The sequence below is a fragment of the Platalea leucorodia genome (assembly GCF_965183815.1).
Source record: "Platalea leucorodia genome assembly, chromosome: 3".
Taxonomy (NCBI): domain Eukaryota; kingdom Metazoa; phylum Chordata; class Aves; order Pelecaniformes; family Threskiornithidae; genus Platalea; species Platalea leucorodia.
This window is the reverse complement of record NC_138825.1, coordinates 128363860-128387550: the sequence shown is the minus strand read 5'-3', so window position 1 is coordinate 128387550 and position 23691 is coordinate 128363860. Positions and strand designations below refer to the sequence as shown.

The window sequence follows — 23691 nt, the reverse complement described above, 5'->3', positions numbered from 1 at the left end:
TCTTTCCCTGAACTGATGCTAATGGCACCTGCATTTAATGAGAATAAAGCATATTCAAGGGCCAGCTTGCTGCCGTGAGGACAGGGTTTACGGGCAGTCCATGCCTACAGGACAGGCTTCAAGGGAGGTGCTGGAGGCAGCTGCATGGGGCGAGCAGGGCTGGAGGAGTTTTGTTGAGTTGGGGAGACACCCAGTGCCTTTTCCAGGGGGTGGGCACCCAGAGGGGTGGGGGCAGCCATCTCCTGCCCCTCTTCCTGCATCCTCTCCACCAGCTCTCAGAAAATCCCTGGGACCTGCCCTGATGGGGCCTGACTCCAACTGACTTCAGCCTGTTGCACCAGTGGGTTGGAAACATCCTTGCGACATGTCGGCACTCGCCAGCAGGCATGCCCCAGCAGCACCACCCCCTGGGGCTGCAGCCCTTTTACACAGAGGGGCCATCACCATCAGCCTCACTGGCCCCCCTGGGGCTCCTCCAGCCCCAGCCCACAGCTGCAGCCATGGCCCCTGACACCCACCGTGTAACCTGCTCCCCTGGACTCTCTGACAGCCACTCACCAAGTACAAAGGAGTACAAACACAGCCACGAGTGCAAAGGAGACAGTGAGCGTTTATTCGTTAATGCATATAAGTCCTGGGAGTGAGTCTGCTATGGGGCTCGCTGCCTGTACACTCACCCTTCCCCTGGGACAAGTTGGTAGTCGTTACTGGAGCAGCAGATGCAGAAAATGAAAATACAGTGATGGGGAGCAGCAGCACAGGCAGGGCATCACTTTATTATTGCCATTTCAGGCTTCATTTCTCTGGCATCATCAACACCGCACCCCAAACCCCCCCAGGCCGAAGAACCCACACACAGAGCTGTGCCCAGCCACCCCTGCTCCAAGCCAAGCACAGCCCAGCCCACCTCCAGGAACCCCCAGCAGCAGTGGCCAGGGCCCTTCCCTGCCCATGCAGGCACCGGGACCACCTGGCGCCACAGGACGCCCCCAGGCCCCCACTGCCCAGTCCCAGCAGAGGCTGCCTGGCCTCAGTGAGGAGCAGTGAGGGACAAGATGAGGCTGCCCCTGCTCCCCCCAGCCCAACACGGGCTTGGCCCCAAAACCCCCCAATGACCCCGGGGCAGTGTTCGTCCCAGGGCCGCTTCCACCCCAGCTGGCCCTGGGAGGGCAGAGCCCAGACCCACCCACAGAGGCTCTGGCCAGGGAATCCCACATCACAGGCCCATAACACACCCACAGCCCTGCTCTGCCCATATTTAATGCAGTGATGGGGAGCAGGACAGAGGATGGGAAAGAGAAAAATAAGACAAGGAAGGAGACCAAGGAGCAGAGAGAGAAAGAAAGATTGGGGAAAAAAGGCCAGAGAGGTAGAGAAATCAAGAAGAGTTGACGCTCTCGAGGGCAGAGAGGCCCTGCAGAGAGATCTGGACAAATTAGAGAGCTGCGCAACCACCAACCGTATGAAGTTTAACAAGAGCAAGTGCCGGATTTTGCACCTGGGACATGGCAACCCTGGATGTACCTACAGACTGGGGAACAAGAGGCTGGAGAGCAGCCCCACGGAGAGGTATCTGGGGGTTCTGGTCGACAGCAAGTTGAACATGAGCCAACAGCGTGCCCTGGCAGCCAGGAGGGCCAACCATATCCTGGGGTGCATCAAGCACTGTAGTGCTAGCCGGTCAAGGGATGTGATTGTCCCACTCTACTCTGCACTGGTGTGGCCTCATCTTGAGTACTGTGTGCAGTTTGGGGCGCCACAGTACAAAAAGGATACAAAGCTACTAGAGAGTGTCCAGAGGAGAGCCACAAAGATGGTGAAGGGTTTAGAGGGGAAGCCGTACAAGGAGCGGCTGAAGTCACTTGTCTGTTCAGCCTGGAGAAGAGGAGAGGAGACTGAGGGGAGACCTCATCACAGTCTACAGCTTCCTCACGAGGGAAGGAGGAGGGGCAGGTACTGATCTCTTCTCCCTGACAACCAATGATAGGACCCAAGGGAACGGCAGGAAGATATGCCAGGGGCATTTTAAGTTGGACATTAGGAAAAGGTTCTTCACCCAAAGGGTAGTGGAGCACTGGAACAAGCTCCCCCAGGAGGTAGTCATGGCGCCAAGCCTGACAACATTCGAGAAGCAATTGGACAACGCCCTAAGACATATGGTATGATTTTTGGGGTTGTCCTATGCAGGGACAGGAGCTGGACTCAATGATCCTTGTGGATCCCTTCCAACTCAGGATATTCTATGATTCTATGATTCTAAGAATAGGGACGAGAAGCTCTGCAGAGATGGAGCAAGAAAATGCAGAGTTGGTGAGCAGGACACAGGGACAGAGAGATGGGGCAGGGGAAAGGAGAGGAAGAAGAAAGGAGGGACAAGGACAGTGACAGGGCACAGGACATAGAGAGAGAGAGAGAAAGGACAGGGAACAGGACAAAGGGATTGAGAAATAAAGAAAGGGTCAGATCTGTACAAAGAGACCAAGGAAGAAAAATTTAAAAAAAAAAGAACACAACAGCAGCAATGGGCAAAAAAACAACTGTGATGGGCAGCGGGGGAGAGAGAGATGGAGAAAGAAAAAATACTGAGGAAGAGAGAAAGGAAAGAAGGGACAGCCAGCTGGACAGGGGATTACAGTTAGAAAGGATGGGAGAGGGAACAGGACAGAGACGGAAAGGCAGAAAAGATAACGAGAGGAAGCAGGGCAGAGGGACAGCAAGAGGGGAAAAAAGGGACAGGGATCTGGACAGAGACGGAGAAAAAAGTAGTAGGGACAGGGGAAAAGAGACAGAAAGAACAACAGGGAGCAGGGCAGAGGGGAAAAAATCAGGGCAGCAGGATCAAGATGGAGAAAAAAAACTGGGGGGGTCAACAGGACAGAGAGCAGGAGACACCCCTGCACCCTCAAAGGAGCTCGCTCACCTCCCTGGTGCTCCCGACCCTCACCCGCCACCGGGAATCGCGCCCGGCACGCCACCACACTGCGGCAGCAGCAGAGGAGGCGGCGGCAGCAGCAGCGAGCACCCAGCGTGCGGCTCTTGCCCAGGGGCAGCCGCCCGCGTTTTGCGAGCCGAGCGCCCGCCGACAGCGTGCCCGTGGGGCGGGAGCGGCGTTCCCTTACCGAGAGGCAGCAACGAGAGCAGCGGCATCACCCCGCAGGCACCACGGTATCGCATTGCCGTTACCGGCGGACGGCAGCGTGGACCACGTGAACGCCACCGCGCATGCGTGGCTCCCGGGCTGCAGTACCGACTTTTGGTCGCCCGGCGGCAGCAGCGAAGGGGGCTCCGCTCCTCCCGTGGCTCACACAGGCCCCTCCACGGCCACCCGTGGCAGCGCAGCACCAGCGCAACACCCTGCAGGTACTCTGGCAACACAGCCCCTTTACAGGGAGGGGCCGGCGCCATCCGCCTCACTGCTCGCACCTGGGGCTTCCGCAGCCCCGGCCCACAGCTGGAGCCCAGCAGGAGCAGGGAGCCATCTCCTGACCCCTACAGTGTGTCAATCGCCTCCTACCCTGGGTTCCATCACAGCCCCTCGCCCGGTGCAAAGGAAGCACAACCGCAGCTGTGAGGGCAAAGGAGAAGGCGAGTGTTTATTCAGTCATGTAGATAACAAGTCCCAGGAGCGAGTCTGCTCCAGGGCTTAGGGCCGCTATGCTACCCCCACCCTGGGACACCTCAGCAGACATTCCTGGAGCTTCACTCCTCAGTCCAGAGGAAAAAAGAATAGGGGCATTGAGTCGGACGAAGAGAGATGAAGACAAAAAGGCAACCAAGAGCAGGGCAGAGAGGGAGGAATGAAACAGGGACAGGGAGTCAGGACAGCAAATGATGGAGGGAAGGGGCAGCAGGGGAATAACACAAAACAAATCACATAGCTACATGGCAGAGAGGGAAGAATTAAGAAATAGGGACAGGGAGCTGGAAAAAAGAGGGCTGGAGAGCAAAAAGAATAACAATGCGTACAGAAAGAAGGGGGAGGAATTCTAAAATAGGGTCATTGGGGAGCCAGAGACAGTGAGATGGAGAAAGGACAAAAGCAACAGGCAGAGAGGGAAGAATTAATGAATAGGGACAGAGAGCCAGCCAGAGAGAGATGGAGAAATGCAAAAGATCGCACAGGCTATAGGGCAGAGAAGGAGGAATTAAAAAGCAGGGGCCAGATAGAGAGAGATGGAGAAAGAAAATTTCAAAAGCGCCGGGCTCCAGGCTACAGAGTGGGGTGGGGAGTACAGGGCTGCTGCCTCTCTTAGGCCCCTTCTGCGCATGCTTCCTTAAAACATGACTGAAATCAACAAAATGGGCAGTGATTCTCTTCAAGTTGCTGGCCCTCAAAAGATTATCCTGCAAATGAATCAAACTACCAAAATCTCTTTGGATTATTCTAGTTTTAGAGCATTTTTCCAAAGCTTTAACTGTGGTTCCCTAGTAGGTTATGTGATAAAAAGCTCATCCCCATAAACTCGAGCAGAGGCACTAGCAGGGGAGGGAACACCAGCGAATGGAGTCCCTGCATTGGCTCCTCCCAGGGCTGTCCTGGGAGAACCATTAGCTCCACAGTCCAGGGGATGCCCACCAGAGTAAACCAGCAGGAGAGGTTCTCCAGATCACCTTACAGACTGCAGGGGGGTTACTGCCGAAGGGCTATGGGACCCCATATGGGATGCAGGGGAAGTGCATTTAGGGATTGCACAGAATTTATTATGGTATGTTTACTGGAGGAACTAAAGATGAGGAAAGCGTGGCATAAGAGTGGCTCAGGGAGTAACGAGCCTTGGAAAAATAGAAGGATTTAGGGGATAAAGGGCTCCATTCACATGTAAATACGTTGCTGATCAGAGGGTTTCTGGCCATGCCTTGTTGCTGATCAAGGGACAATTAGAAAAGGGGGGGAAGGGGGTGCATGTGTGTCTCTAAGGGCAAGGCAAGGGGGGGGCGGGGAGGGGTTGGTTAGCAGAGGAACCAGGGGAGTCTGGGCCAAATGCCACGGGGCTTTGCATGCACACATGCGAGTGCATGCATGCATGCAAGCAAGATCTGTACCAGCAAGTGGAGTGGGGCTGCAGGCCTCAGGGGCTCATTATGTCCATGTGCTAGTAACTGAGACAGGGGCCAGCTATAAGGTAGACTGAGTGTCTAAGCCCAGCTACTGGAGGGATCCACATTGTGCAAGGCGACAGAATAGATGGACCTGGACAAGCTCAACAAGTGGGCCAGTGTGAACCCCATGAGGTTCAACAAGGCCAAATGCAAGGTCCTGCACCTGGGTCAGGGCAATCCTCGGTATCAATACAGGCTGGGGGATGAAGGGATTGAGAGCAGCCCTGCGGAAAAGGACTTGGGGATACTGGTGGATGAAAAGCTGGACATGAGCCGGCAATGTGCAAGTGCAGCCCAGAAAGCCAGCCGTCTCCTGGGCTGTGTCAAAAGAAGCATAGCCAGCAGGACAAGGGAGGGGATTCTGCCCCTCAGCTCCACTCTGGTGAGACCCCACCTGGAGCACTGCATGAAGCTCTGGAGTCCTCAGCACAGGGAAGACATGGACCTGTTGGAGCGGATCCAGAGGAGTGCCACAAAAATGATCAGAGGGTGGAACAGCTCTGCTGTGAGGAAAGGCTGAGTTGGGGCTGTGCAGCCTGGAGAAGACAATGCTCTGGGGAGACCTTACTGCAGCTTTTCAGTACTAAAAGGGAGCTTACCATAAAGATGGAGAGAGACTTTTTAGCAGGGCCTGTAGCAATAGGACAAGGGGTAGTGGTTTTAAACTAAAAGAGGGTAGATTCAGACTAGGTATAAGGAAGAAATTTTTTACAATGAGGGTGGCAAAACACTGGAATAGGTTTTGCAGAAAGGTTGTACATGGAATCATTCAAGGTCAGGTTGGACGGGACTCTGAGCAACCTAATCTAGTTGAAGATGTCCCTGCTCATTGCAGGGGGGCTGGATTAGATGACCTTTAAAGGTCCCTTCCAACCCAAACTATTCTATGATTCTATGATTAACAACAAATGTATTATTTTAACCTTACCAGTATGCTATGAATTCTTTGTTTCAGCTTTGCTTCTGATAATACTTCTTACTAGGATCAGTCTAATTTATGTAAATTTGAAATTGTCATACTCTTGGAAAGCTCTACATTAATAAAGTAGTAAGCATATCAGAGCTGGCAGGTAACAGCTGGTTGTCAATTTCCCTTCCCTGCCTACTTTTAAAATTCTTTCTTTTAAAAGCTCTATTTTTAAAATTCACAGAAACTGTTTTTCCACAAACCTACAGAACTTGTGTTAGTGGACCCTGCTGCCAGATTCCCACTGAGAAATCTCTCTTGTGAGGCCACAGCATTGTATGGAGGGAAAGAAAACAAAGATTCCAGAGTTCAGAATGGTAAACAGCAAGTGAACATCTGTGCTCGTGGTGCCTACCAGGAAAATAAGTTTTAGCCAGTCTCCAAGTCCTTGTCTACGTTCCATGTAAGCACTCATCTATAGAAACGCCTTTGTTTTATGTTACCTACAGACAGATGCAGCCAGTACGCAGCCATGCATACTTCGGTTCTCAGCCGAATCAAGCCAGATTCTTTTCATTACTTTCCTTCCTGGGAACTTTCTTTACTCAGGACTTTGCTAGGAGGCATCTGTATTTTGTCTATGTAATGTAATTAAGATGCATTTCATTTACTGTGCATCCATATGGGCGGGCTGTAAGCATAGAAAAAGTCTCACATCACAACGGTGAAATGAAATCTTCTGCTATTAACCATCACACATTTGTTAGTACATAAAATATATTTAATTAAAACCAAAATATCAAACACTAGATTGATGAAGTTTCATGCAGCAGAGATTTCACTTGTGTCCTGGCTGCAGCAGACACCTGTCTGCACAAGGTGAACAGAACGCACTTTTTGGAGGACAATAAGTACTCTAGATGATAATGCTGTCAGAGCTCAAATCTAAGCTCTCAACAGGCACATCTAAAGAATTTGGAGCAAAAGAACATGCCATCTGGTTCCTTCAGCTTCAGGAAGTCACCATGGCAGATGGCCAAACATGCAGTCAAGTTGGATACAAGACCTTCAACTCATATGACCAACAGTTACTGCAGGAAGAAAGACACATCAGAGGAAGCTGTTCACAGATAGAAGACTTCATGCACGGTTCCATGCAAGTTTCTTTACGCTGTTGCTTTACTTTTAACTCCATTACAAGGGATTCCAAATGCTCTGTTTCTGAAGGTCTCATTCATTCGGGTTGCTTCTTCTCTGGTATTTCATCCGCGTCTCTTGCATAAAGTTTCTGAAGGCTGGTTCTTCATGACTCTCCTCAGTAACTGGGGAAAAAAAATCCACAGTTCAGCACTATTTCAGCATTTGTCCTACTTGTGTGACTGAAGAAAGCTAGAGTCAGGCTAGTCAGAGCAACACATAAAGTCTATTTGATCTTCAACTTCATTACAAGGCAAAAGAAATAAGTGATCCTAAAAATCAATGGAACAGGGAAAGAATGAAGATTAAGTCTGGGAGATATATAAGAGAAAAATCATACACTCTAAGAACTTAGAAGATTGCTCCAAGACCAGGAGTCACAAGAAAAGGGAAGAGAGCCAGGGGCAGAAACTGTAAGGCTAAAAAGACGATGAAACATAGTGTGCATTAGTCAGGTTCAGAGGTCACTGCATACTCCAAGCATAACAAGTTCTTTGGTTTATGCATGTTATACACCTATTAAAAATAATTACTTGAATAGAAAATTTACAATTGAACTTTCACAAAGGTTAGAGAGTGATATCACTGGACTAAGCATTGCAGCTGGGCTTCTGCTACAGATTCAGACACCTATATTTAGCTGACTGAATGTTTGCTTGTTTTCTAGGCTCTCATTACAGTCAATCTAGTTAATGAAATACAGCGGATATTTCCTGACTAGACAGGCAGCTTTTAGACCAGATCAGATCCCTCATTCCCTTACCTTCATGGTCAATGTCATCAGTATCACTCTCTCTCTCTTCTTCTTCATCAAGAGTCCCTCGTGTTAGGATCAGCTCAGAGGGACCCATTGCAGAAGCATCATCAGACCCTTGAAGGGAACAGAAACGGCTATCCACAAAACAGCATGCTAACAAGTAAGTTAGTTCGTGCCCTAACAATTTCAATTTGCACATAAACACAGCAATTAATACCTACTCTGAAGGGACAGAAAGCTGCTTCTGGATTCCAAAGATACAGGACAGACTGCATCAGCACTATACTCAACCTCATACAAGGCACCAGTTCAACCAACAGCAGAGCTTTCTCATATTCTAATTTGACTGTTTCACCTTTTCTAAAGTATTTCATTACTTCTAGTATGTCCACTGCTTTATCTACACAGCAGTGTTTCTTTTTCTCATGTCTGTAACTGACACATAGAAGAGCTAAGTCTGACCCATCCCACAGAAACTAAAGCCCTGCTCCTCTTTACTAACTTGAAGCTGCTTTCATGCTTTTGCTGTGAAGACAGAAAAGCACTGTATGACTTCTCCAGGCAGACTCTTCAGACAACTTATGAATATGAACCGAATGAGGTTCAACAAGTCCAAGTGTAAGGTCCTGCACCTGGGTCAAGGCAATCCCAGACATGAGTACAGACTGGGAGAAGAACTCATTGAGAGCAGCCACGCAGAGAAGGACTTGGGGGTCCTGGTGGTGGATGAAAAGCTGGATATGAGCCAGCAATGTGCATTAGCAGCCCAGAAAGCCAACTGTATCCTGGGCTGCATCAGAAGAGGCATGGCCAGCAGGTCGAGGGAGGTGATTCTCCCCCTCTACTCTGCCCTCGTGAGACCCCACCTAGAGTACTGCATCCAGCTCTGGAGCCCTCAACATAAGAAAGATGTGGACCTTTTAGAATGGATCCAGAGGAGGGCCACTAAGATGATCAGAGGGCTGGAGCACCTCTGCTATGAAGACAGGCTGAAGGAGTTGGGGTTGTTCAGCCTGGAGAAGAGAAGGTTCTGGGGAGACTTTATGGTGGCCTTCCAATACTTAAAGGGGGCTTATATAAAAGAGGGGGAGAGACTCTTTATAAGGGCAGATAGCAACAGGACAAGGGGGAACAGTTTCAAACCGAAACAGGGGAAATTTAGATTAGATGTTAGGAAAAAATTCTTTACTCAGAGGGTGGTGAGGCACTGGAACAGGTTGCCCAGAGGGGCTGTGGACACCCCGTCCCTGGTAGTGTTCAAGGCCAGGTTGGATGGGGCCCTGAGCAACCTGGTCTAGTGGGTGGCATCCCTGCCCATGGCAGGAGGGCTGGAGTTAGATGATTTTTAAGGTCCCTTCCAGCCCAAGCCATTCTATGATTCTATGAACTTCTGCAGTAAACTTAATCTTCCTAGTAAGGTACCTGCAAGTGTGTTGCCCTGCACACACACGCTGCCCATGTCCTTCCACAAATGTTCCAGCTGCTCTCTCTTTTGTTTATTTTGAGCTTTCTCCTGTAGGTACAAAGTTACATGTGGATTCTGAGTACATTTAAAACATCAGTAGAAGACTAATCTCACCCAATACTAGCAGTCTGTCCCCCAGCCAGAAAGCAGAAGTCAATAAGCAGGTCTTACATTACAACTAAGGTTACACCGAATTTTTGGATAAACATGGAAAGCAACCTTCAGCATGATGGACTTCAAGAATATTCTCAGCAGCATCAGGAAGCCAAACTCAGTGAAGTTGTGCCTACAGAGAACTCTCCTTTGGAGAGCCAGAACTCAAGGTGAGCAGAGCTACTGATTTTAGTACTGCAATTCAGTCTTCGTTATTAACTGTCTAAGTCAAAACAGTACCTTCACTGGTGCAGAAAAGATACAGCGGTATTCTCAACAAATCACTTCGGAAAGTTATTTTTAAAAAAGTCTCTATCCTTCTGAATGGAAGATATAAAAATCTTTCCCAATCATTTTCTCACAATTTGCCCAAATAAATTATTAGCACTCAAACACTGAGCAACATCTGTTTTACAAAACATCTTTATGTTTGTGAAGATATGCTCCACCAAATCTAGGAAAAAGAGACAGATGGTGAGCTTCAGGACAAGAGTTCTTCCACACTGAGTATGATTAGTAAATGAAATGTTAGATCCTCCCAACATACAGGCAATTGTGTGCATAAAAGTGACCCCAACATACACTGCCCAGGTATGCAATAGTAAAAAATACTTACCAGTGTTTTTCTCAGGCGTTCATATTCTGGACGATATTCTCTGGAAAGATAAATAAAGAGAATGCATTCAGTCTGAACTAATACATGATTTATATTAAGTAAGGATCATCTTGGAGGCTTGTTCCACCCCAAAAAAAGTTTTCTCTAGGCTTTCATGTTTGAGAAACATTTCAGAAAGACTAACAGTACTTTTTACTCAGATTTGGATTCTGAAACCAATGGATGCAAAATAAGTGAACATACTTCATTAAAACAGCAAACCTTTCTCACACCATCTTATTGGATAAGAAATTAAACCAGCTCTACTGAGGTAGTCATTTCACTGCTATACCTAATCAGCACATTTATCACTCTCCTCTAATCACAGACATGACTTTCTCTGCCAGTACTTGTGCCTCCTAAGACAGTTCAATGGGATCTCATAAAGACAGACTGTTCACAGACTTCCAAACTATTGCACCGCCATGGAACCTTTGAAATATTTTTTTAACGAAGTAAGGATAAAGTGGATGTGGATACCTTCTTCTTAGAATCATGAAATGGTTTAGGTTGGAAGGGACCTTTAAAGATCATCTGGTCTAACCTCCATTGCACGGGCAGGGACATCCTTCACTAGACCAAGTTGCTCAAAGCCCCGTCCAACTCGACCTCGAACACTTCCAATGACTGGGCATCCACAGCTTCTCTGGGCAACCTGCTCCAGTGGCTCACTACCTTCATCGTAAAAAATTTCCTCCCTATGTCCAATCTAAAACTACTCTCTTTCAGTTTAAAACCATCACCCCTTGTCCTGTCACTACAGGCCTTGGTAAAAAAGTCTCTCTTTGCCATTCTTATAAGCCGCCTTTAAATACTGAAAGGCCACAATAAGGTCTCCCCGGAGCCTTCCCTTCTCCAGGCTGAACCCCAACTCTCTCAGCCTTTCTTCATAGGAGAGGTGTTCCAGTCCTCTGATTGTTTTCGTGGCCCTCCTCTGGACCTGCTCCAACAGGTCCATGTCTTTCTTGTACTGTGGGCCACAGAGCTACATGCTGTGTTCCAGGCAGGGTCTCAGGAGAGCAAAGGGGAAGAATCACCTCCTTCAACCTGCTGGCCATGCTTCTTTTGATGCAGCCCAGGATATGATTGCCTTTCTGGGCTGCAAGTGCACATTGGCAGCTTATATGAAACCCTTAACTAGGGTTTCATTATGTAGACAGCATATCCCAGAATAATTGTTAGGTTATGTGGTAAAACTCCTCAGCACCTCCAAAGAGCGCAGAGAGACATTTGGCGGGGAGGGGAAGCACAAATAATACCCTGCCCAGATACTCCCAGGCCCATCACAGGAGAGCCATCAAAGCATCAAAGACCAATCTCAACAAGCCCAGAGGAACACAGGGGCATGGTGGCAGGCAGGGAATCCAAATTAACGACTCAGAGGAAGGGATTCCCTATCCCAGCTCCTCCCAGGGCTGTCCCAGGAGAACCACCAGCCCCATGGTCCAGGCGTGAAACCCATCACCATGCCTCACTGGGAGCTCTCTGGATCACCTTGCAAGCACAGATGGGTGGCTGCCTAGGGGTGCAGGACACATTATGGGATGCAGGGAAAGAGTATTTGGGGATAGCACAGGATTTATTATAGGATGTTTAGGGGAGGAGCCAAAGGCGGGAAAAGGGAGGGATTTAGGAGATTTGGAGAGGAACAAGTGTGGGAAACAGAGGGATGAGGGAATAAAATAGTCTATTTGCATGTAAGCAGAGACTAGGCAGTATGCAGACCTGGGGACATAACCAGGCCAGACTAATCAGATGTGGGAGCATGAAGCTGTAGCAGCCTCTCTCTGGCTATCCAATCCAGCATGATATGTTTTTCTTTAACAATAATCTATGGTCTGGTTTAGATATTTCCAAGTAATCCAAGTTACTGGATTTGCTTTCTAATGTTATAGAGCAGCCTGGCAGTATTTCATGGGGAGGAATTCAGTAAGGAGCAAATTCTCAAAGAATTTCAACTTGCTCATCTATTCAGTCTGCCAAACTGATCTGTTAGCTTCCTGAGGACAATTCAGACCTTGATCACTGTATGGAATCAGAGGAAGAAAATGACTTCACAGATTTGCTGGCACAGATAGCTTTTACTTTTTCACTGAACAGTTAGTACAAAAATTCACCACTGAATAGTTCCTTTTGCTGCTTTTTATGCTGACTTTTGCACTTAGGTTTATTAGAAACCCTAGACTATCTTGGCTGTGAAAAGTGAACAGTCCTTAAAATCAGAGTGTGCTCATGAATCAATAACTTCAGCAAGTATTCACTGGGTCAGGGACCAAAGTTATCACCTTACCTCTCATACTCATCTACAGCTTTAGAAAGCTGAACAAAAAAATCATCCAGTCCTGTGCCAAGCACAGCAGAAACACCAACCACCTGTAAAAGAAAACCATATACCAGAACTGAACAGCAACAGAAACAAGTTTTTAGGTAACTGATGGATGATCAGAGCTGGAAAGACTAAGCAGTATCTTTAAAAAAACAAAACAAAACAAACTAAACTAAAAAAAAAAAAGGGGGGGAATCTAATGATACCCATTTAATCATCACAGTGGCATAAGAGTATGCAGTAATACTTCCACTTCTGTCATTCCTACTTTCAACCTCTTTCTCCACCTGCTGTTAATGTTTGCTACCTTTGGCTTTTGGTTGGGTTTGGTTTTTTTCCTCTTTTCTTTTCTTTCTTTCTTTCTCTCTCTCTCTTATTTAACTCAGGAACCTGGGTTTTCCTGTCTGTTTTACGAATTTTACTGGGGGCAGTGTGTGGGAAGCAACAGTTAAAAAAAAAAAAAAAGAAAACCTGACTCTGCACCCATCCTTGTATCTCCAATCACAATAACCCACAAAAAAACATAGCTAAGACAATACAATACCTAAACATAATGAACACGATAGGGCAATTCAAAAGAAAGATCAAGTCTTTCTTCTGTTTACTTGGTTATTGTTAATAATCCAAGTTCTCATTCTGAACCTAGTATTATAAGTGGTTAGTACGACTGCTGCAATATCAGTGTACTAGAATTAAAGAGCAAAATAGATCACAGGAACTGACCTTTTGCCTCTGAAGTTCTGTCTAATACTTTGTATTTAGCTGAAGCACATTTTTAAAGGTACCCAAGCCAACCGCCAGAACAGCAAGAGATGGAGAATTGATTATAATCAGTTACTATGGCAATACATTCAAAATGCACATCTGCTTTCTAATTTGAACTTGTCTGTCATTACACTTCTGGCCATTTGTTCTGCTTTTATTAAATCAATTATCTAAAAATACCTTTAATTAAGATTATCACTACCCAGTACTTGGTGACCCTTAGAAATCTTACATCCTCTAATGAAAATTCTCCCTTTTTCATAAGCAAGACAGTCTTAACTACTCACTTTCAAATGTAAGACTTTTTTCAACACAGCCTTGCATTTCATCAATAGTACAGTGAGTATGTGGACAATCAAGTATTCCAAAGGATTTTAAGCATTAGTCTAGGCACTGTGCTGATATATATTCATATTTATACTTTCATTGCACTTAAGTACAAGCTGCCTTCTACTCTATAATCCTCTGTGTATGTCCTGCTCTCCAGTCTACTATTCTAATAGATGTGACATGCATGCAAACAGCTGAATAGCAAATAAGAACTAGGAAGTATTTTAGTCCTGTATATGGCACCACTACAATCCGTTCTGAAATACTGTATATTGTTCCACATAAGGCACTTATAATATTTTTGTTTTGGCTAAGTTATCATTATCTATATGAATGGAATTACTTATTTATTTTCATTGTCTTTCTTATAATATCCATAAAGCCACTTGCTTGCATTTTCTTAAGTAAAAGCTGATGAAAAACACAATTAGCTGAACCCTTTTAGCACAGACTATGGGATCATTAACATCCTGCAATGTATAGCGTTTTCAGAGAAACTGAATACATTTGTCCTCTCAAAACCTGGTAAGTGGAAAAAAACCTCACACTTTTTCTTGCGTCAGCAAATATACACGTTTTTTGTTTGGTTGGTTTTGAGATTCTTTCCCTTCTTCCTACATACTAAATTGCCCAACTGTACTTGACACTTTCAGAACAAGGAAAATTATCTCAGATGGGAGACACTGCAACACAGCCTATCTCAGATTTCTTCTGATGATTAATCACAATTCAGTATTAAATGATTCAGGCTGCCACTCAGTGTGACAAGCAACTAAAGTTACTTTATCTTCAAACCAGCAAATCCTCGCCCCCAGTGCAAGGCTCAACAACAGATTCCAGTTCAAAAGGGCAGCGCAAAGCCCTTTTACAAAAGGACAGAATGGCTGAAGTTGGAAGATACCTCTGGAGATCATCTAGTCCAACCTTCCTGCTCAAAAAGCAGGATTAACCAGAACAGGTTGCTCAAGATCTTGTCTGAGTGTTTTGAGTATCTCCCAGGATGAAGACTCCGCGATTTCTCTGGACCATCTGTTCCAGTGCTCAATCAGTAAAATTACAGTAATTCTTTTTTCTTCTTCTGTTTAAACATAGTTTTCTGTATTTCACTTCGTGTCTATTGCCTCTTGTCCTTTCACTGGGCACCACTGAAAAGAACGTGCCTCTGTCTTCCTTACATCCTCACATCAGGTATCTATACACATCAAGAATATCTTCCTTGAGCTTTCTCTTCTCCAGGCTTTTATGAGATGTAGTAAAAAAAGGAAGATTCCTACCTTCAGTGAACTGTAAAATTCATCCAACACTAAACTCATAGAACGAGTCAGGTTACTGACATAGGATGTCTCTTGATTCAGGGCATCTTGAAAAGTCTCAAAGTCCTGCATCCATTCTACTGCAAAACTGTGGTCAATTATGTCAGTCTGGAAGGAGAAGAGAAAATTTTCAGAAGTAATAATGATGAATTCTTAGCCTTAGGCTGTTAAGTGGACAAATAAAAAATTTCCATTTTAAACTTACTTTCAAAATGCTGATCTTTTAAAAATATTCAGCCCTGGTCTGAAGTTTTCCAAGCTCTGTTTTTATCAAACCAACTGCTTGAATACAGAAAAGAGGACCAACAACCACTATCCCAGTTTTAAGAAGGCATGTTTAAGGAAACAATTGCAAGTCTAAAGGCTTCTATGGTTTACTGGAAAGGGGCATCCAAAATTTGCATACTGTACAAGAAAGTTTAAGTTGTAAATATTAGATCGTATGATTGAGGCCAGACAAGAACAGTCCTCATTGAAGATCCCATCCTTTCTTTATTGGCTTGGGGGTCAGGGGGGAGAGGGAGCCATTTCCACGTTGGGTAACAGTATACAGGATCTTTATAAAAAGTGAGCTGTGCTCTTACCTGAAGAAGTTATAATCTAAACTCAGTGCAAGACAATGGACACAAAAAGGTGAGATGGGTCCATAATTTTACATGGATTAGTATGCAAACAGTCTATTAAAGAGTTTTATAAACATATCTTACCACATGTATACCGACTATTATCACAATATAGAGGTGTCTAAAACTGATATATTTCATTTTCCAGCACCAATGGGAATGAGGAAAATAGATAAAGTATTACTTACCATTACTCAAGAGATTCGAGACAGAACTGAATCCATCAAGGGTCAAAGCCTGACTATTTAGAGTTAGCTTGATTACATTCTATAACTAAAATTAAATCAACTCTACAAATTACTTTACTTTTTTTCCTCTGCAATTCTTAACGTTCCTTAAATCTATGTGTCTGTCACTGCACATATATCAGTTCCTTGGGATTCTTCCATTCTTATCAAGAGTCAATTTTAAAATGCTTCTCAAAAATTTTTCAAATGCTGTTGGCTTTACTTTTTACCAAGGGCTAAACATCAGATCAAAATGAAGTTTAAATTTATGAATCCTAAGCCTTGGGCCTACCTTTCCTTACTTATACTGATGAAGCCCCATTTCTTTCAGTCTTTCAAAAAACGTATTTTCTTAAGAGAAAATTATTTTCCTACCTCATGCCTTTTTCTACAGAAAAAAGCTTAACAGCTTATTCTAAAATTACTGTCTAGAGTTAGAAAGAAAACAGTGTACAAAAACTTGCTAAGTAAGCAAGAAAATATCAAAGACATGCATGGTTTGGGTCACTGGGAAAATGCGTGTAGTTGGAGTACATCAGACACTAATCCTACTCGGCTGGTGTGAGGTAAAATTTCACATTCAAAGCATGGGTTTTCTAGAGGAAGCATATGGGGTATGTGTGCATGCACACACAAAGCTTGCTATGTTGGGGAGCAATTCCTTGAATACAAAGGATGTCTGTGGTGAAAAGGAAGAGTAATCACACCGAAAATCTAATGGGATTCTTTTAATATGTGAAATTGTTTTGTTTAAAGAGCCAGCTAGCTGTTAAGTTCAAAAGCATTCCTTTAAGGCTACAAATACCTTACACAACAGCGGAACTGTATCCTTAAGCTAGTAAGTATCTGCTTTCTGGCAAATACTGGCACATTTTTAGTGTCACTGATCAGGACCAAACACCTTTTGTTAATTTTTGCCTGCTATTATACATGGGACTCCTCCCTCAAAACAGGCAGGTGTTACACGATTCCCACTGTGAGTCATCAGGCTGCTGCTGAGTAGAAATAATTAATGATTAAGACAATTGTTCTGAGGAAGCAGTGGACTGTACGAGCAGATTCAGTAATGAACTTACCCTTATGTTACATAGTTAAGTTTCCTTATAGCCTAGGGTTAAGGCGCAAAACATTTTTCAAATTGTTATTATCATCTCTAACTTTAACGTTTGGGTGTAACTGCCCATCCCTGATTCTTCTTGTGCATTTGTATACCAGATTAAAGACCCTTTTAGATTCGGTTTTCAGCCTATAGCTCCCTCCCAGCTTCTCTTTTCTAGAGAATCTGTTGTTCTAGTAAGACAAAGACACTACAGCAAAGCAAGCTAAACAGAACAATGTTCCACTAGGACATAGAAACCATAGCTTTAACTTACTTTGTTCATGACAACAATGAAAGGTAGCTTTGTCTTGTACAGGATACTGGGGGGGTGGGGATGGGGGAACAAAAAAAAACACACAAAAAAAACATCAAAAAATAATTTAAATCTCACTATAATAGAAAACAAGTTAAGCGTAAGGCAGACAACACTTGTGCAAAACTGAAGACATTTGACTTCAAAAGCTAATTATTTTCCTCCGCATCAATTAGAATGTAATTTTCACCCAGATCCTGCTTACCATAGTTGAACAAAATATGCCCCCCCAAAGATGTAAGTGCACGTCTGTAAGAGATAAAATCTCTTTCTACACACCCAGTTGATTTTGATTACTATTTCTATGACTCTCAGATCCCAGTTTTTAACTCTCTTTGCATTTTCTAATTATTTTGACTCAAACCTTAGGTTCTGAGATATTATCTGTGAACTGAGCAATGAATTCAAATAACTCAAAACACCTATAAAGCAAAACTACCTCAAAACATGAGCTTAATTTTACCGTATATATTTTAGCATCTTTTGCTCAACAATAATGTCAGAAAATGCAGCATGTGATAAGACACATTTTGCCTACTCCTATCACAGTGATATAGCTTTTGACCTTGGTATAAGGATTGATAGGTTTTTTGAAAACCTTTTACCAACATTTACCATGAATTATGACAGCTCTAGATATGCTGATCTTTACATAGGTATTTAGTCCCTGGTTTAACATGAAAGAAAATAGATAAATCCATGTATGAGGAGGAAGACAATAAATCAAGAACTCCATGCTAAGCTGAGCTCCAAAGAAATCTTGAAGAATCACTGAAAGTATCAATAATATTAAAAAAATAGAATAAAATATGTGTTTACAAGAAGGAGCTTAAACTAGGCTATCTTGATACATCTTAGAAAATGATTTTATAAGCAACAGGCAATGTGTTCGATCTGATGTTACTAGCCTTTATTACCCTAAGGTCTCATGGATTACTTAAGGCTTTCAGTGGCAGTTTTGACCCAATGACCTCCTGATGTCCACTGGCACCTAAATTATTTTGCTTATCCAGTGGGAAAACCACTAAGACAGAGAATAACCAAAACAGCAAATTGAGTGGATATGTGGCATCGATGTGCACTTGCAGCCCAGAAAGGCAATCATATCCTGGGCTGCATCAAAAGAAGCATAGCCAGCAGGTTGAGGGAGGGGATTCTCCCCCTTTGCTCTCCTGAGACCCCACCTGGAGCACTGCGTCCAGCTCTGGAACTCACGGTACAAGAAAGACATGGACCTGTTGGAGCAGGTCCAGGGCAGGGCCACGAAAAAAATCAGAGGGATGGAACACCTCTCCTATGAAGAAAGGCTGAGAGAGTTGGGGTTGTTCAGCCTGGAGAAGGGAAGGCTCCGGGGAGACCTTATTGTGGCTTTTCAGTATTTAAAGGGGGCTAATAAGAATGACAGAGAGAGACTTTTTTACCAAGGCCTGTAGTGACAGGACAAGGGGCAATGGTTTTAAACTGAAAGAGGGTAGGTTTAGATTGGACATAAGGAAGAAATTTTTTATGATGACGGTGGCAAGACATTGGAGCAGGTTGCCCAGAGAAGCTGTGGATGCCCAGTCATCCGAAGTGTTCGAGGTCAGGTTGGATGGGGCTTTGAGCAACCTGATCTAGTGAAAAATGTCCCAGCCCATGGAAGGGGGAGTGGACTATATGGTCTTTAAAGTTCCCTTCCAACCCAAACCATTCCATGATTCTATGATTCCCCTCCAAAATAAGGATCAAAGAGACACAGCAATCAAAGGAAATGGACTGCATCTTCAGCTTTTCTTACCTGCAGGCATACAGCATGTTGGACATAAAGGTGATAGGGTTAGTACTGCGAGAAGTGTCCATCACATAAACAACAACTGAAGGAAAAGAGGAAGCCTGGAAACACAAAGTAAAACATGTTTTAATTAGAAGTACATGCTGTTCGACAGTCACTTCTTTCACACAGCCTCACTGTCAAGTTGTGTAGAAAACACTTACCAAGGCCTCAGTTATGATTGTTCCTGATGCTGACCAGGTGAATACCTCAATTTGCCCTGGTGTGTCAATAATAACATACCTGTTAAGAAGTCACCCCCAATAAACAATAAGGGAAAGTTAGTTAAGCACAAGGTCCTGTTCTGACTAGATTACCACAAGCACATAACGGCAAATCACATGATTATTCTGCTACAGATCAGAAAAACTTCTCCCAAACAGTGACAAGACTTATGGGCATGCCTGAAAATTTCCTGTGTGAATTTTGTAACTAAGAAGCTCGTACTCTCTTCAGGTTCAAGTAAAGTTGAAGGCATCAATCTGACAGACAGTTAGTACTGCAAACTCCTCAGAAGAAGAATTAATTGTTGCCTATTTGAACAGTGCGTGAGAAAAAATGACAGTCTAATAGAAGACAAAAAAAGCAGAACTGGAATCAGCAGACATTTCTTTGATGTATCCAAAGAAAGTCTAGTTTATCTGTTCTAATTCTATGCCCTTTTCTGCATAAAATTTATACCAAGGCTGAAAAACAACCAGAAAACATGCAGAGAACCCTTTTAGGATTTCACATGGTTTTCCCACACTGATCCCAGAAAAGTAGAACTTGGTAGAATGTACTCACTTGGATGCATTTTGTCTTTTTTCAATAAACTTCATCACCTGATTGAAAAAGGAGGAGTATACTTTGTATTTAGGCTCACAACAGGAAACTTTCATAATAATTTCATAACAGAAACTACATTAACTTGCACAGCTGCATGTATGTATCGAAAGAAGATTAAAGTCTCTAAGCTTTTCAATGTGTGAAAATGCCCTACTAAGGAAGGGCGGAAAACACTCAGACACTGCATAGGTCAAAAACAACCTTGATTTTGTCTGTGTTCTAGTACCCAGCTAAAGAAATGGTATAACAAATGCAGTTGTTCTCTAGCTTTTTACTAAAAGATTGCGCACTGTCTCAATATCTTGCATAAGTTCCCACCCCAGCGCTGATTTAGCATTATGATTTAAGAGAGCAGTCAATTATCAAATAACCCTAGGAAAACTTAACCTGTTTCCAGAAGTGAGCTTCCCTAGTTCAACATCAGAGCATTCATATGAAAGATTTTACAGGGAACACAGAGCAACAGAACAGTAATGTACAAAGACTAAAGACTATTCTGTACGTGTGGCTTCTAAATTTTACTTTTAAAAAGCTGAAAAACTGAAATCTCTCAAATGAAAGCTAATGCGCTTTAGCTGCTTTGTAAAATACATGGTTCTGTGTGGAGAATACTCTAACTCCAAAGAAATATTAGGAGGCTAACCAAACACAATGCTCTCTGAGACTCCAAATATACAAAAAAACCACAGTCTCCCAGCACAGTATTTGTAGCACAGTATCACATAGGAACAACCTCGTACCTGATCAAATCTTGTAGCAAAGAGATTGAGAGAGGTCACTATTCCACCATTTGGGCCCAGCCCATATCTAAACACTTCATTTAGGAAAGCAGATGATTATGCTTCTGCAGATGATTATGAGGACTTCGTTTTCAATTCTCATAATAGTTGGCCATGTACAATGCACATTGGATACCTTGCAGCAAAAGACAATACCCCTAATACACAATTAAGTCTTCTAAGCGATGCAGTAGCATAACAAATACAAAGTGGTCTCTCTCTTGCCCAAACACGTGTGATTGACAAAAGGAAAAGGGGCTATGCTGTGGCTTCCCCTTGCTATTATTCAAGCATTACCATCCTGGACAAAGAGAAAATATACGTACGTGTTTACACCAAAGCCATCTTTCTCTTTCCAAAAAGATTTACAATGCAGCCAGTAACTCAGAATTTAACAATGCCCTGCATGCACTTAATTTTAAGAATTTATACACCAAAAGACAATTAAAATATTTCTTGCACAAATAAATTTTTAGCAGAATTTAAATGATAGTGGGAATGAATGTAAAGATGAAGATTTCAAAATCCTTTTTCAGGCATACAGATCTGTATACTAATTATGCTCAAAGAAACAATCTTTTTTTTTTTTTTTTTTAACTGCATAAGAACCAGCACTGATTCATAAGTACATACTGTCTTCTAGGGCCACTACTCTCAATATCCAAACACGAGGCCAGACACCCTCCTTAAGCATTATTGAATGAGATGCTTAAACTCTGGTAATGGCTAACAGTAAAGCAAAAAATGCACCTACATACCAAAATGAAACTTATACTTGGATGTTTTGCTGGTAACTCCAAATCAAAAAACAGCCAAAATCAAGAAACCTATCCCCCACCATCTTTATTCTTGTCTAAAATACTAAATTTAAGAGTCACATTAGCAAGTCAAATCCAAACACTGTATATTATCTCCATCTGCACAAGCTATTACTTAGGAGACAAAGGACCTTCATACCCCTCTGGAAGTGCAGTCATTTTAGCGTAATGTTACTGAACTACAGTGATCAAACTTCTGTGCAGCAAGGGCCAACAGTCTTTTATAACAAATAAAATTAGACTTGTTAAAATATGCGGAAAAGGCTGCTGGCTTCCACAGAGAAAAATACAAGCTCTTCGAAGGAACAATAGAAAAAAAAAAAAAAAAAGATGTGGGCAGAGTGCCTATTATTTGTAAAAACATACTGTTAAGCAGAATCACTTTTAGCACAGGAGAGAATGACCTAAGGAGTATCAAATCTTATAGAACATATGCTTCTAGCCTCACATGCAAGAAATACATGGTTAAAAACTTCTGATTTTCATGCAACATTCTGCATTACTGCAATCCCCAACACCTCCTGCCCCCTTCATCGTAGTGTGCAGAAGCGACAGACTATTTTCACAAAATCTGAGATTTCAAATATCATTATTTAGACAAAAAAAGGATACTGTTTCATGACTTCTTTGTACTTCACAGTGTCCCTGATATCTAGAGGAGGAAGACGTATAAATAGTTTTAGGACATCACTTTTAAAACATCCTTCTTCATCAATTTGCTGATAGGAGAAAGCCCTTCTTTTTCTAGCAAGTCTCCTTTTGTCTCAGTAATAGATCTAACACCAATAGGAAAAATCTCCCAAGTAGAATAAATAAAATCTAACAGATCTGCTATGCTCTCAACATACACATGAAACCCAATGTAATTCACGTGAAACACCACCAATTTAGGTATTTAGCAGTAACCGCTTCAGTTGAACTTTATTCTCACCTGATCAACATCAGTTAACAAAGTATACATATCTAACTGTATTATTAGAGATCCAGCAGTGGAATAGATACTGCAGTTATTCATTTTACATCAATAAAACAACCTTGGTATCCACACTGACTTTTTTATCCTCTGGAGAGGCAGGCTGACACATTTTAGAAAGCTTAAGACCCTCACAAACCTAATGATTGGTAAGCCCTTTGGAATAGCTAAACATAAGGTCTGGTTTATTGTTAAGGTATTTTCTCTAAAATTCATGTATTTTAAAGTGCTTTAAAGAAGTCATTTGGTAGCACATATGGCTACCACTGTGCTAGATATAGGGAACCAGATTGAATCTGCTAATACGTTCATCGCTGGCAAAGAAAAAAAAAAAACCACAAGAACCCAGACACATCAAATCACACCAGATGATGGAAAAAAATGTACAAACGCGATGGAAAAACGCCTTTGGTCCTAAAAATTCACACGTTAAAGTCTGACAGGAGAAAGGAGTTAAATTTAAAAAAAAAAAAAAAAAATCTTAAAGTCCTTCTTGTGGTGTTAGGACTTGGAATCTTTTAAAGACAATATAAGCACCTAGCCAAATACCTCACATACCCCGCCCCGTCTCGCGAAACATATGAAAAGCAGTATATCAAAAATGGTTTTATTTATTTATGGCAAAACACACTTCCTTCTGGCAAACTCCACAAACACGCCACACCTCTGGTCCGGGACCACCCCCTCCCTCACACCGCCCATCACCCGCCACGGCCCGGGGCTAAGCAAGGGCTGCAAGACTCACCGATATTGGCGGGGAAGGGCAGGTCGTGCACGGCGGGGTCCAGGTTGATCACGTACGGGGGGCACCGTTGCCCATGCAGGTGGGCCGCGAGTCGCTAAGGGGACACGAGGAGGCGTCAGGCCCCGCTGGACATGAGGGCAGCGCTGAGGGAAACCGGCAGCACCCGGCAGCTCCCCAGAGTCCCCCAGCCGCCCCTCACCTGCACGAAGGTGGTTTTCCCGGAGCCGGCCATGCCCAGCACCAGCACGCACACCGGAGGCGCCTCCGCCGGCCCGCTCGCCGCCGCCATCTTCCCAGCACCCACTTGTCCTTCCGGGGCGCGGGGAGGCGGCCCCACAGCACCCCGCCATGACGCGCGCGGGACACGGCTGCCGCCCTGCCGCCGCCGGCTGGGTACGCACCGCGGGCTCGCGCGGCCTCCCCGCGCTGGACGGCCCGGTCGGGGCCCGGTCGGGGCCCGGGGGCAGCTGGCAGCACCCTCCGCGGGGCCCGGGGCCGGCTGCCGCCG

At 44.1% G+C, this 23691-nt stretch overlaps 1 protein-coding gene across 7 annotated transcripts; it reads right to left on the bottom strand.

Moving 5' to 3' along the window:
- Positions 1-6706: 6706 nt before the first annotated feature.
- GPN1 (GPN-loop GTPase 1) lies at positions 6707-23617 on the bottom strand. Of its 7 annotated transcripts, none has more exons than XM_082306492.1 (14): positions 23383-23617; positions 23184-23277; positions 22078-22117; positions 20609-20675; positions 19827-19864; positions 19205-19283; positions 19008-19102; positions 17192-17237; positions 14930-15076; positions 12525-12607; positions 10196-10235; positions 9384-9474; positions 7968-8114; positions 6725-7329 (listed from the first exon to the last, which is right to left on the bottom strand). In XM_082306492.1, the coding sequence occupies exons 1-14, from the start codon at positions 23470-23472 to the stop codon at positions 7238-7240; spliced, it is 1149 nt and encodes a 382-aa protein (XP_082162618.1). In that variant the 5' UTR covers positions 23473-23617; the 3' UTR covers positions 6725-7237. The 7 variants fall into 7 exon arrangements, with proteins under 7 accessions (XP_082162617.1, XP_082162613.1, XP_082162616.1 ...); XM_082306493.1 differs by having other exon boundaries at positions 6731-7329; positions 7968-8075; XM_082306490.1 differs by lacking the exons at positions 23184-23277; positions 23383-23617 and having other exon boundaries at positions 6717-7329; positions 20609-20682.
- Positions 23618-23691: the final 74 nt, after the last annotated feature.